This window comes from Choloepus didactylus, chromosome X (assembly GCF_015220235.1).
Source record: "Choloepus didactylus isolate mChoDid1 chromosome X, mChoDid1.pri, whole genome shotgun sequence".
NCBI lineage: Eukaryota > Metazoa > Chordata > Mammalia > Pilosa > Megalonychidae > Choloepus > Choloepus didactylus.
Window position 1 is genome coordinate 125,026,091 of NC_051334.1, and position 17,557 is coordinate 125,043,647.

The 17,557-nt window shown below is 35.0% G+C and overlaps 1 protein-coding gene across 4 annotated transcripts in view; it reads left to right on the forward strand.

The window, feature by feature from the left end:
- Positions 1-17,557, forward strand: part of TBC1D8B (TBC1 domain family member 8B) — a 164,178-nt gene that overhangs the window by 118,628 nt on the left and 27,993 nt on the right. For 3 of the 4 annotated variants that reach the window (XM_037822003.1, XM_037822004.1, XM_037822005.1), the window contains exons 11-14: positions 9,065-9,182; positions 10,114-10,399; positions 11,386-11,515; positions 12,043-12,141. In XM_037822003.1, coding sequence (XP_037677931.1) covers positions 9,065-9,182; positions 10,114-10,399; positions 11,386-11,515; positions 12,043-12,141 — 633 coding nt within the window. The remainder of the gene's footprint in view (positions 1-9,064; positions 9,183-10,113; positions 10,400-11,385; positions 11,516-12,042; positions 12,142-17,557) is intronic. The other variant, XR_005214605.1, reaches the window with a different exon arrangement.

Consider the following 17,557-nt stretch of genomic DNA (forward strand, 5'->3'; position numbering starts at 1 on the left):
ATCCTCTCAATCCCACAGTGCTGGGTCCAGGCTCATCTCCAGGAGTCATTTCCCACATTGCCAGGGGAATTCACACCCCTGGGAGTCACGTCCCATGTAGGAGGGAGGGCAGCGAGTTCACCTGCCAAGTGTTGTTAGTGAGAGAGGGGGCCACATCTGAGCCACAAAGAGGCTCTCTGTGAGGGGGGAGGGGGACTCCTAGGCACAATTATAAGTGGGCTTAGCCTCTCCCTTGCAACAACTAGCCTCACAGGGGAAAGCCCCCTGAACGAGGGCTCGGCCTACCAAATTGGCAGTCCTTGATGTTTGCGGGAAAATCAGCAATGGCCCAGATGGGGAAGTCCAACACCTCCACATTTCTCCCCAGCTCCTTGGGGGGCCCCGCAAATACACTTAACTTTCTGCCCATATTACTCTGGGATGTGTTGGAATTTCACCCCAGCCTGTACATATTCACTAAATCCCACTTCCCATTCAAAGCTCCATGCACCTATGGTATTCAAACAAACCGATCATACAAGTTAAATTATCTAGTGTGCTACATAAAATATAAATCCTGCACCAGGTAAACATCTCCTCCCCTGGTCTCACACATAAGTTGCAGTTTTAAAACCGAGTCAGTATCATCCTTTACCCTTGGGCCTGATTTGCCTTTGTCCCAACAAGACCCTGTTCATTCATATCTCTGATTAAAGTTTGAATTCTTTGTCAGCTCTCTCAACAGTTCCCATATGGGGCAGTACTGACATTCACAGCTGCCAAGCTCTAGCTCTGAGTCCAACATGTCACACAGACACCCAAAGTTCCCAGAGACCAACCAGGCCATACACAAGGAGCTCAGCATCTCAGGATTTAGAGATAACCATTACAACTCAGGAATAGATGTGACTGCTGTAAGAGCTTACAATCCAGGGACCATTACAATGAGCATTTCCCTGGTAAGCTTTGCTCTAAGATTTGATAATCAGAGTTTACACATTATAGTTAGTCCATACTAGTGAGGCATTTTAATGTTTGTCCTCTCATTTCTGGTGTGCTTCACTCAAAATGTTGTACTCAAGTATGACTGCATGGTATGTCAATATATCTCAATAAAAAGAATTAAAAAAAAATGTTGTACTCAAGATCCATTCACCCAGTTGCGTGTCTCATAGCTTCATTTCTTCTCGTAGCCACTCAGTGTTCTATTGTATGCATACACAACAGTTCACCATTCTGTTCATCAGTCAATGTACTCTTAGGCCACCTCCATCTGTTGCAAATAGTGAATACTGCTGCTATACATACTGGTGCATAAATGTCCATTCATGTCCCTGCTCTCCAGTTTTCCAAGTATATACCCCATACTGAGGTTGCAGGACCTTGAAACCCCCACATACCTAGCTTCTTGTGGGACCACCATACTGTCCTCTAGATAGGCTACACCATTCTACTTCCCCACCAACAGTGAATACATACATCTCTCTCTCCAAGTTCTCTGCAGCACTTGTGTCACTCTGTTTATTTTTTCCCTGCAATTTTTTAGGGATATATTCAAACACTGTACAGTCATTCACAGTGTACAGTCAGTTGTCTACAGTATCATCATATGGTTGTGCATTCGTCACAATTAGCACTTACACATGTTCATTACTCAAAAAAAGAGAATTGAAACAAAAGAATAATAAAAAGAATAAAAGGAAAAGTAAAAATAAAATAAAATGTGGCAAAAAGGTCAGTAGTAAAAAGGATAAAAGGAAAAGTAAAAATAAGATAAAATTCAGCCACAAAGAAAAAGGAAGAGGCAAAAAAAGTAAAAAGACAAAAGAAAAAGAAAAAGAAAGAAAAAAATGGCAACTAAAAAGCCACAAAAGAAAAGGTTAAAATAAAATAAAATACCATAAAAAAGTCAGACAACAACACTGAGGCCAGGAATCCCATCCGCTCCCTTATGTCCCCCTCTAATAGGCATTTAGCTTTAGTGTATTGTCTTTCTTACAATTAAAGAAAGCATATTGCAATGTTACTGATAACTATAGACTCTAGTTTGCATCGACTGTGTTTTTCCTCCAATACCACCCCCTTTTTAACACCTTGTGAAGTTGACATTCATTTGTTCTCCCTCATACAAAAACATATTTGTACATTTTATCACAATCATTGACCGTGCTAGGTTTCACTAAGCCACACAGTCCTGGTCTTTATCTTCTATCTCTCCTTGTGGTGTCCTACATGCCCCTAACCTTTCTCTTTCAATCGTACTCACAGTCGTCTTTGTTCAGTGTACTTAAATTATTGTGCTACGATCTCCCAACATTGTGCTCCAAACCTCTCTCTCCTGTCTTTTCCTGTCTGTATTGCTCCCTTTAGTATTTCCTGTGGAGCAGGTATCTTGTTCACAAGCTCTCTCATAGTCTAAGAATATTTTAAACTCTCCCTCATATTTAAAGGACAGTTTTCCTGGATATAAAATTCTTGGTTGGTGGTTTTTCTGTTTTAGTATATTAAATATATCAAACCCCACTGCCTTCTCACTTCCATGGTTTCTACTGAGAAATCTGCACATAGTCTTATTGATCTTCCCTTGTATGTGATGGATCACTTTTCTCTTGCTGCTTCCAGAATTCTGTCTTTGACATTTGATAATCTGATTATTAAGTGTCTTGGTGTAAGTCTATTTGGATCTATTCTGTTTGGAGTTTGCTGCACTTCTTGGATCTGTAATTTTGTGTCTTTCATAAGGGATGAGAAATTTTCAGTGACTATTTCCTCCATTATTGCCTCCGCCCCTTTTCCCTTCTCTTCCCCTTCTGGGACACCCGTGACATGCACATTCATGTGCTTCATGTTGCATTCAGTTCCCTGAGATGTTGCTCATATTTTTCCATTCTTTTCCCTTTCTGTTCTTTTGTGTGTAGGATTTCAGATGCCCTTTCATCCAGTTCATGAATCTTTTCTCTGCCTCTTCAAAGCTGCTGTTGTATGTCTCCATTGTGTTTTTCATCTCTTGCATTGTGCCTTTCATTACCATAAGTTCTGCCAATTGTTTTTCCAAGCTTTCGATTTCTTCCTTTTGTTTGCCCAATGTCTTCTTTATATCCTTCATCTCTTTTGCCATATCTTCCCTCAACTCATTGAGTTGATATTTGGATTGATTTTTTAATTGATTTAGGAGAATTGTTTGGTTAATAATTAGCTGTTTCAATTCCTGTATCTCAGTTGAAGTGTAAGTTTGTTCCTTTGACTGGGCCATATCTTCCTTTTTCTTAGTGTGATTTTTCATTTTCTGTTGTCTAGGTATCTGGTTTCTTTGAATGCCCCAATCAGATTTTCCCAGACCAGAGGGACTCAGGTCTCAGGAGGAGTCTGTGTATTCAGTATTAGGTTTCCCTGAGGGTGGGTCCTAGAAGATTGACAGACTTTCCCATGAGGCCTCTAGACTCTGTGCTTTCCCTATCCAGCCCAGCAGGTGGCACTTGTCAGCCCCAGCTCCCCATTGGTATAAAGAGGTGCAATCCCTTTCATTCACAGTGGACCTGGACCTTGCAAGGGAGGGGCCAAGGGTGTCAGAAGCCAAGCTTAAATTGTTTCTGGTTTGTTTGTATGTTTCCCCCAGGCCCCCAGGCCCTTATAGTTACTTTCCCTGTAACCTGTTTCTTTCTTCTACATGGCAGTGTTTCAGCTCGGCTGCCCAAGGTGGGAGGATCTTCAGCTCCAGGTTTGCAGAGCTTTACTTACAATTCTGAGCTACAATCTCAGCTGCTCCACTCATTCCAGGCTGGTGTAAGATGCGCGTCCATTCACAGATGTCTCCCAACAGTTGTTCCAGATTATTTACTGGTTGTTCCTGGTTATTTACTAGTTGCTCTGGAGGACTAGCTAAATTCCACACCTGTATGCTGCTGTCTTGCCAGTACCATGCTGTTTTGATTTCTGTAGCTTTGTAATAAGTTTTAAGATTGGGAAGTGTAAGTGTTCCAACTTTGTTCTTTTTCAAGATGGTTTTGCTATTCAGGGCCCCTTATCATTCCATATGAATTTGATCATTGGCTGTTCTAGTTTGCTAATGCTGCCGGGATGCAAAACAACAGAAATGGATTGGCTTTTATAAAGGGGGTTTATTTGGTTACACAGTTACAGTCGTAAGAGCATAAAGTGTCCAAGGTAACGCATCAACAATCAGGTACCTTCACTGGAGGATGGCCAATGGCGTCCAGAAAACCTCTGTTCACTGGGAAGGCACATGGCTGGCCTCTGCTCCAAAGTTCTGGTCTCAAAATGGCTTTCTCCCAGGACGTTCCTCTCTAGGCTGCAGTTCCTCAAAAATGTCACTCTTAGTTGCTCTTGGGGTGTTTGTCCTCTCTTAGCTTCTCCAGAGCGAGAGTCTGCTTTCAACAGCCACCTTCGAACTGTCTCTTATGCGCAGCTACTCTCTCAGTGTCTGAGCCTTCCTTCTGTCTGATCTTATATAGTGCTCCAGTAATTTAATTCAGACCCACTCTGAAAGGGCGGGCCAACACCTCCATGGAAATTATCCAATCAGAGTCATCACCCACAGTTGGGTGGGGCACATCTCCATGGAAACACTCAAAGAATTACAATCTAATTAACACTGATAGGTCTGCCCACACAAGATTACATCAAAGATAATGGCGTTTGGGGGGACATAATACATTCAAACTGGCACATTGGCTTTTCTGTTTCTACAAGGAAGATTGCTGGAATTTTGATTAGGATTGCGCTGAATCTATAAATTGCTTCGAGTACAGTTGACATCTTATCAATATTTAATCTTCTAGTCCCTGAGCATGCAATGTCCTTCCATTTATTTAGGTGTTCTTTGATTCCCTATAACAATGTTCTGTAGTTTTCTGTATATAAGTCCTTCACATCCTTGGTTTGTTTTATTCCTAGATATGATTCTTTCTGTTGCTGCTGTAAATGGAATCTTTTCTTGATTTCTTCTTCTGATTGTCTATTACTAGTGTATACAAGCACACTGATTTTGGGGTGTTGATTTGTACCCCACTACATTGTTGAATTTATTTTTAGCTCTAGGAGCTTTGTTGTGAATATCTCAGGATTTTCTGTATATAGTATCATGTTTTCTGCAAACAGAAATGTTTATTCCTTCTTTTCCAATTTGGATGCCTTTTATTTCTTTTTCTTGCGTAATTGCTCTGAAGAAAACTTCCAGTACAGTGTTGAGTAGCAGTGGTGACAGTAGGCATCTTTGTCTTGTTTCTGATCTTAGAAGGAAAAATTTCAGTCTTTTACCATTGAGCATGATGTTAACTGTGGATTTCTCATATGTGCCCTTTATCATGTTGTGGAAATTTCCTTCTATTCCTGGTTTTCTAAGTGTTTTTTATCATGAAGGGGTGCTAGATTTTGTCAAATGCCTTTTCTTTGATAATTGAGATGATCATGTTTTTTTTCCCTTTCATTTTGTTAATGTTGTATATTACATTAATTGATTTTCGTATGTTGAACCACCCTTGTGTGCCTGGGACAAATCCCACTTGATCATGGTGTATAATTCTTTTAATATGCTGTTTGATTCGGTTTGTTAGTATTTTCTTGAGGATTTTTACATCTGTATTTATAAGAGGTATTGGTCTGTAATTCTTTTATTGTGATATCTTTAGCTGGCTTTGGTGTGAGGGTGATACTGGACTCATATAATGGATTAGGAAGTGTTCCGTCCTCTTCAGTTTTTTGGAAGATTTTGAGCATGATTGGCATTAATTCCTATTGGAATGTTTGGTAGAATTCCCCTGTGAAGCCATCTGGTCCCTGGGCTTTTTTTTGTTGGGAGGTTTTTGATTACTGATTCAGTCTCTTAACTAGTTATTGATTTGTTGAGATCTTCTGTTTCTTCTTGAGTCAGTGTAGGAAGTTTGTGTTTCTAGAATTTGTTCGTTTTCATCTAGGTTACCTAATTTGTTGGCATACAGGTGTTCACAGTATCCTCTTTTTATTTCAGTGGGGTCCATTATATTGTCCCCCCTTTTATTTCTAATTTTACTCATTTGTGTCCTCTCTTTTTCTTCATCAGTCTAGCCAAAGGTTTGTTAATTTATTGATCTTTTCAAAGAACCAACTTTGGTTTTATTGATTCTCTCTATTGCTTTTTATTCTCTATTTCATTTATCTCTGCTCTAATCTATTTTTTTCCTTCCATCTGCTCACTTTGGGTTTAGTTATCTCTTCTTTTTCTAGGTCTTCCAGTTCTGAGGTTAAGTCTCTGATTTGAAATTTTTCTTTTCAATGTAAACATTTAGAGTTATAAATTTCCCTCTTAGCACCACCTTTGCTGCATCCCATAAATTTGGGTATGTTGTATTTTTATTTTCATTTACCTCAAAATATTTCCTAATTTTCCTTGTGGCTTCCTCTGTAATTCTTGAATTGGTTAAGTGTATATTGTTTAATTGCCACATATTTGTGAATTTTCCATTTCTTCCTCTGTTATTGTTTTCTAGCTTCATTCCATTGTGGTCATAGAAGATACCTTATATGATATCAATATTTTTTAATTTACTGAGACTTGTTTTGTGACCTTAAATATGGTCTACCCTGGAGAATGATCCCTGTGTACTAGAGAAGAATGTGTATTCTGTTGTTGTTGGGTGAAGTCTTCTATATATATATATGTTAGGTCTAGTTTGTTTAGAGTACTGTTCAACTCTTGAATTTCCTTATTGATCTTCTGACTAGATGTTCTATCCATTATTGAAAGTGATATATTAAAGACTCCTACTCTTAATGTAGAACTGTCCGTTTCTCCCTTCAAATGTGTCAATATTTGCTTCATATACTTTGGTGTTCTGCTCTTTGGTGCATATATATTTATAAATGTTACATCTTCTTGTTGAAGGTCAGTATATAATGACTGTCTTTTTCCCTCATAACTGTTTTTGACTTAAAATCCATTTTATCTGATATTAATATAGCTACCCCAGCTCTCTTTTGGTTCCTACCTGCATGGTTTATATTTTTTCCATCCTTTCACTGTCGACCTACTTATATCTTTGAATTTAAGGTGAGTCTCTTGTAGACAATATATAGTTGGATCATTCTTTTTTTACCCATTATGCCAATCTCTGCGTTTTAACTGGAGAGTTTAATCCATTTACATTTAAAGTCACTACTGATAATGCAAGACTTTCTTCTACCATTTTGCTCTTTAGTATTTGTAAGTCTTACACCTTTTTTTGACCCTGAATTCTTCCATTAATGCCCACATTCATTTTTATTTCATTTTTTTTTGAATTGTACCATATTGAGTCCCTTTTCATTTCTATGTAGATATATTTTTCATGTATTTTTCTTGTGGTTACCGTAGTATTAAAATTTAACATCCTAAATATATAACAATCATATTTGATACCAACTTTACATCAGTAACATACACATGCACTGTTTCTGTACCCTTCCACTCCACCCCCCCACTTTTTTGTACTTGTTTACAAAAAAATGTTACAAATTATATCTTTGTTCATTTTATGTATAAAACCATAGATTTATCATTACATTTTATGCATTTGCATTTTAGCACCTGTAGGAGGTAAGAAGTGGCCTTAGGGCTTCTTGAACAGCTAAGTTATGGAGTAAAAACTGAACTTGAGATCAAACACTGGGTCAGATATGGCAAGGAATTGATATACTTAATACATAAAGCACTTATACTAATCTATAAGAAAAGCATAAAAATGTAAAAATGAGCAATGAACATGAAAATATTAGTCACAGAAGAGAAAATACAGACTGATAATAAAGCATGAAAAAAAGTTTAACCTCAAAGAATTTCACATTAAAACTGTAAGATGCCATTTTCACTTATGAAATCAGCAAAGATGATTATCATTATTATAATTCTCAATATTGGCAAAGTGCTGTGAAAAAAACATGCAAATACTATTGGCCAGAAATATAAATTGGTACAATCTTTCTGGAATGTAATTTGGCAATAATATCACAGCTTTTAAAATTAATATCCCTTGGCCAAATAATTTCATTTTTAGATATGTATCCTGAGAAAATAGCCAAAAAATGGTTTATATACAAAGATATTCATTGCAGTGTTTTATATAACAGTAAAAAATTTGAATCAGCCTAATATCCAACAATAATAGAGTGGTTAAATAATTTATAGTATATCCAATTTATTAGATTGTTTTACATTCATAAAAATACTATTTTAGAAGAATATCTAATGGCATTACAAATGTTCAGTGTGATGCTAAGTGAAAAATATCAAGGTTTAGTATTTAATATTTAAAAGGGAAAAAGGAAGGGAAAAACACCAAAAAATACAGCAGTTTGTTAACAGTGGTGATCTCTGACTGGTGGGATTACAGGACTTTTTATTTTCTTCTTCGCAGCTCCCATTGTTTCCAAATTCTATAAATTAAGGGTTTCTTGCCTTTATAATAAGGGATATGGCCAAGTGTTATATCAGAGTAATAATCTGTCATTCATATGTAAGATAAATTAGAAGAGAAAGTCACGGTGTTGAATAGAGAGGTAAAAGCAAATCTAAACGACATTTTATAAGAACTCTAGAATATGAAAACAGATTGGATGTGACAAATAAAGGGTTTCTAGCATGAATCAAAATTAGGATAACTAAGAAGAAAATCCTCTTTGTTAAGGGAAAGAAGATATTTAGTTTTAGACATAATTGAGGATAATTGACATCTTAAGGGATGCTTTCCTGTAGGAGTTGGAAATACAGATGGAGTTTGTTTCTCCACTTTTAGTATGTCCTTGAAAATTATAAGACTTTTTCAGATTTGGATAGAGAGTCTTTACTCATTGAAATTAGTCTAAATTAGAGAGAAGTATAACTGATTGTGTTCCAAATTCATGATATTACTGCTTCATTTTCCTTGCATATTCCTGCATAAAAAACTGATTAGCAAATGTTAGCCTGACTTCACCTTGTTTTGCTTTGGACTGGCACACGGTGCTGATGTTTTCATTATTACTACTCTTGTTATTGTTGATGAAAGCTGTTTGAAAAAGAAATGTAATATTACCTGAGCAACATTTGCTTTTTTATTTTCCCTCTGAATATTAGGCAATGAACATTTTGACTTCAGTGTTGCTTCTGTATGCAAAAGAGGAAGAAGCTTTTTGGCTTCTGGTTGCTGTATGTGAACGAATGTTGCCTGATTATTTTAATCGTCGAATCATTGGTAAAATTTATATATGTATATTTCTTTTCTAAACAATTTCTGTATCTATTGTCTATCCAATGCCTATTAATTATCAATCAAATGGGAGCTCTTATTAATTAGGTTGTTAAATATGCAAAATATAAGCAGTATCAAAATGTTACATTCACTGACATGCTCAAGAAAAGCTTTTTGTAGTACACATATGATTGGAAAGATTTTTAATATGTTATTTATTTATTTTTATAAAGTACATGGTCTATTTCTTAACAAAATGAAAAATTTAAGGTTACTATCTCTGTATTGCTAAAACAGTGGTGATCAGAAGTTTCCAGGGGTACTGGAGAGATTTTTAAGTTTCTTGATGGGAGGAGGACTTTAATCATCTTAAAATCTCCACTTTTATATGAGTTATATAGATACTTGCATTGTTGGAAAGAAGGATCAAGTTCATGACTTGTTAATTGTGTAATACTTTCTTCAGTCATCAAATATTTAAAGATCTATGATCCCCTACCTCAAAACCTCTATATGGTCTCTCCTTTGTACCCTTATAAGTCATTAGTAGCTTGGTTATGTCATTGATTGTATTCTCTTTTGTTATAGTTATTTGTGTGTTTATCTTAAGTTCTACTAGATGTTAAGCTCTTTGAAAATGAGACCATGTCATGAAATGGCATATCTCTTATAGCACCTAGTACAGGTCCCTGCACATAATACTCAAAAAATATCTATTCAACTGAATTTGAAATGAGTTTCTCAAGCGCTTCTTGATGCATGACACTTTACTAGCAGCTATAGAGATTATGGAATATGGAAAAGGCACTGAAGGAGTTCATAATATAAGGAAGAGAGATGAAATATATTAGTGTACTAATAGAAGTGGGGAGGTAAAGGAAACCAGTCCTTTTGAACGATGTTCATTTATTAAACTTCTTTTAATATTATCCAGGTGCCTTGGTGGATCAGGCAGTCTTTGAAGAACTTATTAGAGATCACCTTCCTCAGCTCACAGAACACATGACTGATATGACATTCTTTTCCTCAGTTTCTCTCTCATGGTTCCTCACACTTTTTATTAGTGTGCTGCCTATTGAAAGTGCGGTTAATGTGGTGGACTGTTTCTTCTATGATGGAATAAAGGCTATTTTACAACTAGGATTGGCAATACTTGACTATAATTTAGACAAATTGCTGGCATGTAAAGATGATGCTGAAGCCATGACGGCTTTAAACAGGTATTGTAAGAACCACAGCATTTAAATCTGGAGGGGAACTAAGAGATTATGTTGTTCAAACCCTTTATTTTACAGATGAGGAAACTGAGTCCTATAAACTTCAGTTGCCCAAGGTCACAAAACTAGTTGAATATAAGAGCTAGGCCTAAAGTTCAGTTCTCCGTCTCCAAATGGAATGTAACAAAAGTAAATTACTTTGAAGTAAACCACTGGGGTATTTAACCATTTACACTAATATTGTTGATTCAGTGTGCTGGGAATTTTATAGCCCTAATTTGAGCTATAAAGTATCCCTGTGTAAAAGTAATTTGAGAGTGGTAAAGGGTAGCTCATAATGTGAAATGTCCAGTAGGGGAACTTGTTCTAGTTTCCAAGTGATTTTAGTCAGATAGGTTGAGCTTTATTTTCCTAATGGCTTTTGTGTGAATGCAGTTTTGTATTGAAGTACATGTGTGTTGTGTGTATGTGTGTGTGTGTGTGTGTGTATATACACACACACACACACACACACACTATATACGTATATGTTAAATGAATGGATATTTGAATGGGTGACTGTTATAATGGTACATCAGTTTCCATTATGTACAGAATAAAATACAAATGGCTCATTCTGGCATTCAGAATTTTCTGTGATAAGCCCTCAATATACCATTCTTAATTTATTTTTCCTTACATGTCTCTACATACTCTATATTCCATCACCACTGGGCTATGTGGTATTCGCTAAGTACTCTCTGAGCCTGTTTGCTTCCCTTATTTATGGTCACCTCTCCCCTTCTAAAATAAATTTCTTTACCATCCCCTTCCCTCCACCCATGTCCTCCTTATTACCAACCATCCTCAAATTCCACTTCTTTATAAGACTGTCCTTTGTCTATTCAGTTGAAATTAAACTCTGACTAACTAGGAGGAAATTATGTCATTTTCTCTGCTTTAATTATTTTAGTTCCACTAATTCTTTTATTGATATCACTTTTGGATAGGTTCTTTGACAATGTCACTAATAAGGATAGCCCATTGCCTTCAAGTGTTCAACAGGGTTCAAATGTGCATGATGAAAAAAGCAGTCATATTAGCGTGGATATTACAGATTTGATTAGAGAGTCAAATGAGGTAAGTTTTTAATATCATAAATACAATTACATAGTATATTTAAAATGTTTGATACTGTAGTTATGTCTGTAGTGATAAATTAAGAGTAAGATGCAAATAAAGGTATAATTTAAAATCCAATTTCAATATAAAATGAGTTCTATAAGGTATTCTAGGTTATATAACCTGCTCTGTCTCAATTTGCTTTTCATTAAATGAAACTATGTTCACTTCCTTTCACAAATAATAACCACTTTTAAACATCTATCACTATGTAAGCAGGTAAAAATTATTCTCTCCTTAGGGACTAAGAATTTTACCAATCTTCTTGTACTTAATCTAGGCACATAGTAGATGGAATTCTCTACAGTGAATATATAGAAAAACTGAAACGTGGGTGGTGAAAATTTGCATAATCACTGAGCAAGTCAGGAAAATAGCTAGAAATAGAACCAAGGCCTCTGAGAATTGAATATGATAAAATTCAATTATAAGAGAAGTAGATGTTTATTATGAATGAGTTTCCAATGAAATATTATTTCTTGCAGAAATATGGTAATATTCGCTATGAAGATATACACAGCATGCGTTGTGGAAATAGGTTGTATGTGATACAGACCCTAGAGGGAACGACAAAGCAGAATGTGGTGAGTGTCCACTCAAAGGGGAAAGCCTATTGAAGTAACATTTTTTTCTCCAACTTCCTTTAAAAAATTGTCATTCTATATGATGAAAATGAAAAGGACTAAACTTTTGAGCTAGATTCTTGCCATGGCTTAGCTTGCTTTAAATTATTTGAGAGGAACTAAGTTATTTTCCTCTGATTGAATAATGTTGGTTATTCCATGTTTTGTGTTATTTGACCTTCAACATTACTGTAGCTCAGTGTTGAATGCCATGATGTAGGCATTTAAGCATAGTTTGTTTGTGATGTGCTTCATCAGTAAGAACAGCTAACCTATGTAGTAGTCAATTCTGCTAATAAATATGATTATCTTTGGATACCTAAGGTAAAGTGAAAAGGGTGTAAAACAGTCTTTTAGTACTCTCCTTTTAAATATTTGGATGGATACAAAAGAAACTTATTATTGATTGCCTCTGGGGAGTGGGATTAATATAGATTTTTGATTGGAAGGGGGAAGAGTTTTACTTTGCTGTATATACTCTTCTGTACTGTTTGAGCTTGTATTGTTTTTGTAATTTTTAAAAATTGATAATTTTTTCTTACCTTAGTGATTTATAATCAAATTAAAATATTCTTAAAACATAATATATTCAGTTTATAATTTTCTCCAGCCTGCTTGCTTAAAGGCTCAGTTCTCAGAGATGCATATCTGGGAAGATTTAACATTTCTGAAGATTCCAGATTAAGAATCTAATTAAAGAATTCAGTGATACCTCTGAGAAATATAGTTAGCATAGAGTCTCCTTGTTTTAGTTTTTATATTAACTTTTAAAAAAATTCAATAAAGTAATACATGCTCATTTTAAGTAATTTCAAACATTACAGAATTGTAAAGTGTAAAGGTCCCACTTCAGGAGTAACCATTATTAAAATGATTTGGCAAATATCCTTCCAGTTCTTTTTTCTATGCATCTGCAGCCACAAATGTATATAGGTAGGGTAGATGGGAAGAGGAGTGGTTATATCATTTTTTCATTGAGATTGTATCTGTTACTTTGTTCTGCAACTCACTTTTCCCACTCAGAAATAATCATGGTCATTGCATATCTGCACATATGGATCTACCTTACCCTTCTTAATGACTGAATAGTGTACTATATTATGGATGTGATATAAGTTATTTATTCCCCTATTTACATAAATTTAGTATGCTTTTTTTTCTGTAAAATAGATTCCTGGAAGTAGAAACTAGGTCAAAGGATATGCCCATTTAAAATTTTGACAGGTCACGCCAAATTATTCTCCAAAAGATTTGTATCAAATTATATTCCAACCAACAGTGTATAAGAATGCTGTTTTCCTCATATCCTCCCTAATACCAGATATTAAAAATCTTTATTTGGCAGAACTGTCACCCAGACAGTGATACGGTTGGGTTTGATATGATGAACAGCAACAAATAATCTTTTAATTTGTGTCAATTTGATAGATAAAATCAAATCTCAGGTTAATTTTCACTTCACTGATCACATATATTTATTAACCTTTTTCATTTCTTCTCTTAATTGCCTTTGAAGCCTTTGCCCATTTTTCTATGAAGATGTTTAGCTTTTATTTGTTGATATGTAGTTCTTTGTATATTAGTGGTATTAATTTTTTGTCAGTTATATTTCTGGCAAATATCCCCTCCCCCATTCATGTTGTTTCTTTCATTTTTGTAATGGTGCCTTTCAGTGTACACAGGTTTCAAATTCTTACGTAGTCAAGTCTTACCCTTTGTTCCTACATGATGTTTGGGTTTCATGTCAGATTTGTCAAGGACTGTCTTAAAATATAAAATATAAAAACATATTCTCATACTGCCTTATAGTACTTATATTGCTTTATCTTTTAAACATTTACATCTTTAATATACCTAGAGTATGTATTTTGTTTATGGTGTGAGATAGGGTTCAGTGTTATTTTTTTCCAACTGAACTAGCACATTGTCTCAATACCATTTATTGAATAGTCCATCCTTACTTTATTCAACTCTACCTTTTTCATCTGTTAAATTCCTATATACATGGATTTGCTTCTGGACTCTTTTTGTTCCTGTAGCAATACCTCACTTTTAATTACTATGGCTAATTTGAAATTTATCTATCCATTTTGAAATCTGGTAAAACTTTTTTAATATCCATTTTAATGATGCCTTTCTTAATGTCCTTTAGTAAGAATTTATAGTTTTCATCATATAGGTTTTATACATTTCTCATTAAGTTTATTCTCATCTTATATATTTTATGGTTTTGTTGATAATAATGAATGAGATCTTTTTTCCATTACATTTTCCAATTGTTTATTGGTCTGTATGTAAAAGCTGTTGATTTGTGTATGTTGCTTTTGCAAATGGACAAATTACTGACTCATTAATTTAAATATTTTTTCATTTGAATTTTTTGAATTTTCTGCTTAGTCTAGCATATCATTTCCAGCCTTGACTCTTCCCAATATAATTTCTTTATCTTGTCTTATTGCTTTGGGTAGGAGCTTCAGCGAAGTATTAAATAATAGCTGTGGAAGATTCCTTATCTTATTTCCAAATGTAATAGGAATTCCTCTTGTATTTTATTGTTAGGAATTATGTTTGCTGTTGATTTCTGAATTATGTCCTTTACCAAATTAAGGTAGTTTTCTTCTGTTTCTGGGTTAACAGGTTTTTGACTTTTTTTTTAAATCAAGATTGGTTGTTAACTTTGATCAAATGACTTTCCCATATAGTATTGAGATTATAATTTTCTCTACTTTGTTAATGTAGTGAATTATAATAAATAATTCCTAATATTAGACTTCTGTTGCAGTTGTGAAATAAATCGTATTTGGTCATGATATGTTATTATTTTAATATTCTGCTTTGATACTTTTGTTAATAGTTTAGATAATTTCTTCTCTTCTACATCAAAGTGACATTGGTTTACAGTTTTCTTGTGCTAACTTTGATTTTTTTTTACATGGATATTTATAGTGGCTTTATTCATAATTGCCTCATTTGGAAACAACCCAAAATTTCTTTACCTTGTGAATAAACAAAATGTGGTGCATCCATATAATGGAATACCAGTTAGCAATAAAAAGGAACAAGCTTCATACACACAACAAAATCAATGAAGCATAATTCAAGAGTATCTGTTGTATATTCCACTATATGCTACTCTGAAAATGCAAAACAATGTGGATAGGGAATGGATCAGTGGTTAGCAGACATCTAGAAATTACATACATACGTACCAATATTATCCAGTCTCATGTTTGAGGTTGCTGTTTATTTTGTGATGGGTGATCCTGACCCATATGGAACCACTTCCCTTGCTTTTTTTTTTTTTTAATTTTATTTTGAAATAAATTCAAAGTTATAGGAACAGTTGCAAAAACAATACAAACTCCATACACAGAACTCCAGCATACCCTGACCCCCCTCCCCTGATACCCCGATCCACCAACTTTAACATGCTGTCACACCATTTCTTTCTTTCCCTCCCTCCCTCCCTATCTATCATCCATCATCTATTGCTCTGTCCCCTGAACATATGAGAGCAAGCTGCACACATCCTTGAACAAACACTATAATTCACATATACAATTCCCATGAACAAGAACATTCTTTTATGCAATACCATTAAGTACAGCTAAGAAGTTCAAGAAATTCAACATTAATACAAAGCTTACATTCTATATTTCCTTTTTTTTTTTCTTATGTCCCAACTGTGTCCCTTTGAGCCTCCTGTCCTCCATCCTCAGATCCCATCCAGGATCATCCTTGGCATTCAATTGTCATCTATTTAGACTGTCTTTTTTTTTTTTTCAATTGTGGAAACATGTATACAGCCTAAATCTTCCCATTCCAACCCCTCCCTAGCATTCCATTAGTGGGATTAATCACATTTAGAATGTTGTAATGCTATCATCTTCACACCATCCATTACTAGAAATTTCCCTTCACCTCAAACAGCAACCCTACACTCATTTCTTAACTCCCCATTGCCCCTTCCCCCACTTCTCGTAACCCATACTCTACTTTTCATCTCTATGGTCATATTCTCTGATAATTTCTTTGTGTTTACTGTGGGGCTTCAATTTAACCTCTTAAATTCATAGCAATCTTGGTTTTCTTTGCTACCAACTTAACTTCAATAGGACACGTGAACTATGTTCCTATACTCCTCCATTCCCCCACCTTTATATAGTTCTTGTCAAAAATTACATATTTTACATTGAGTCCAAAACCACTGATTTGTCATTAGAGTTTCTGTATTTTATATCCTGTAGGAAGTAAATAGTGGAGTTACAAATCAAAAATTATTGACTTCTATTTGTATTCCGTTGTGATCAGAGAATGTGCTTTGAATATATTCAATTTTTTTTTTATTTATTGAGGCTTGTTTTATGTCCCAGCATATGGTCTATTCTGGAGAAAGATCTGTGATCACTAGAGAAAAATGTGTGTCCTGGTGATTTAGGATGTAAGGTTCTATATATGTCTGTTAAAATTCTCTATATCTCTCTCTCCTTACTTTGTTTCTCTGTTAGTAGGGCTCCCTTTAGTATCTGAAGTAGGGCAGGTCTTTTATTGGAAAAATCTCTCAGCATTTTTTGTCTGTGAAAAATTTAGGCTCTCCCTCAAATTTGAAGGTGAGTTTTGCTGGATAAAGTATTCTTGGTTGGAAATTTTTCTCTCTCAGAATTTTAAATATGTCGTGCAAATATGTCATGCCACTGCCTTCTCACCTCCATGGTGGCCGCTGAGTAGTCACTTAGTCTTATGTTGTTTCCTTTGTATGTGGTAAATTGCTTTTCTCTTGCTGCTTTCAGAACTTGCTCCTTCTCTTCAGTATTTGACAGTCTGATCAGAATATGTCTTGGAGTGGGTTTATTTGGATTTATTCTATTTGGAGTTTGCTGGGCATTTATGCTTTGTGTATTTATATTGTGTAGAAGGTTTGGGAAGTTTTCCCCAACAATTTCTTTGAATACTCTTTCTAGACCTTTACCCTTCTCTTCTCCTTCTGGGACACCAATGAGTCTTAAATTTGGACGTTTTATTTTATCTATCGTATCCCTGAGATACTTTTTGATTTTTTTGATTTTTTTCTCCATTCTTTCTTTTGTTCTTTCATTTTCTGTTCTGTGGTCCTTTAGGACACTGAGTCATTGTTCAACTTCCTCTAATCTTGTATTATGAGTATCCAGAGTCTTTTTAATTTGGCCAACAGTTTCTTTTATTTCATAAGATCTTCTATTTTTTTATTTACTCTTGCAATTTCTTCTTTATGCTCTTCTAGGGTCTTCTTTATGTCCTTTATATCCTGTGCCATGTTCTTCTTCATGTCCTTTATATCCTGTGCCATGCTCTCGTTCTTTGATTGTAGTTCTTTGATTAATTGCGCAAGTACTGTGTC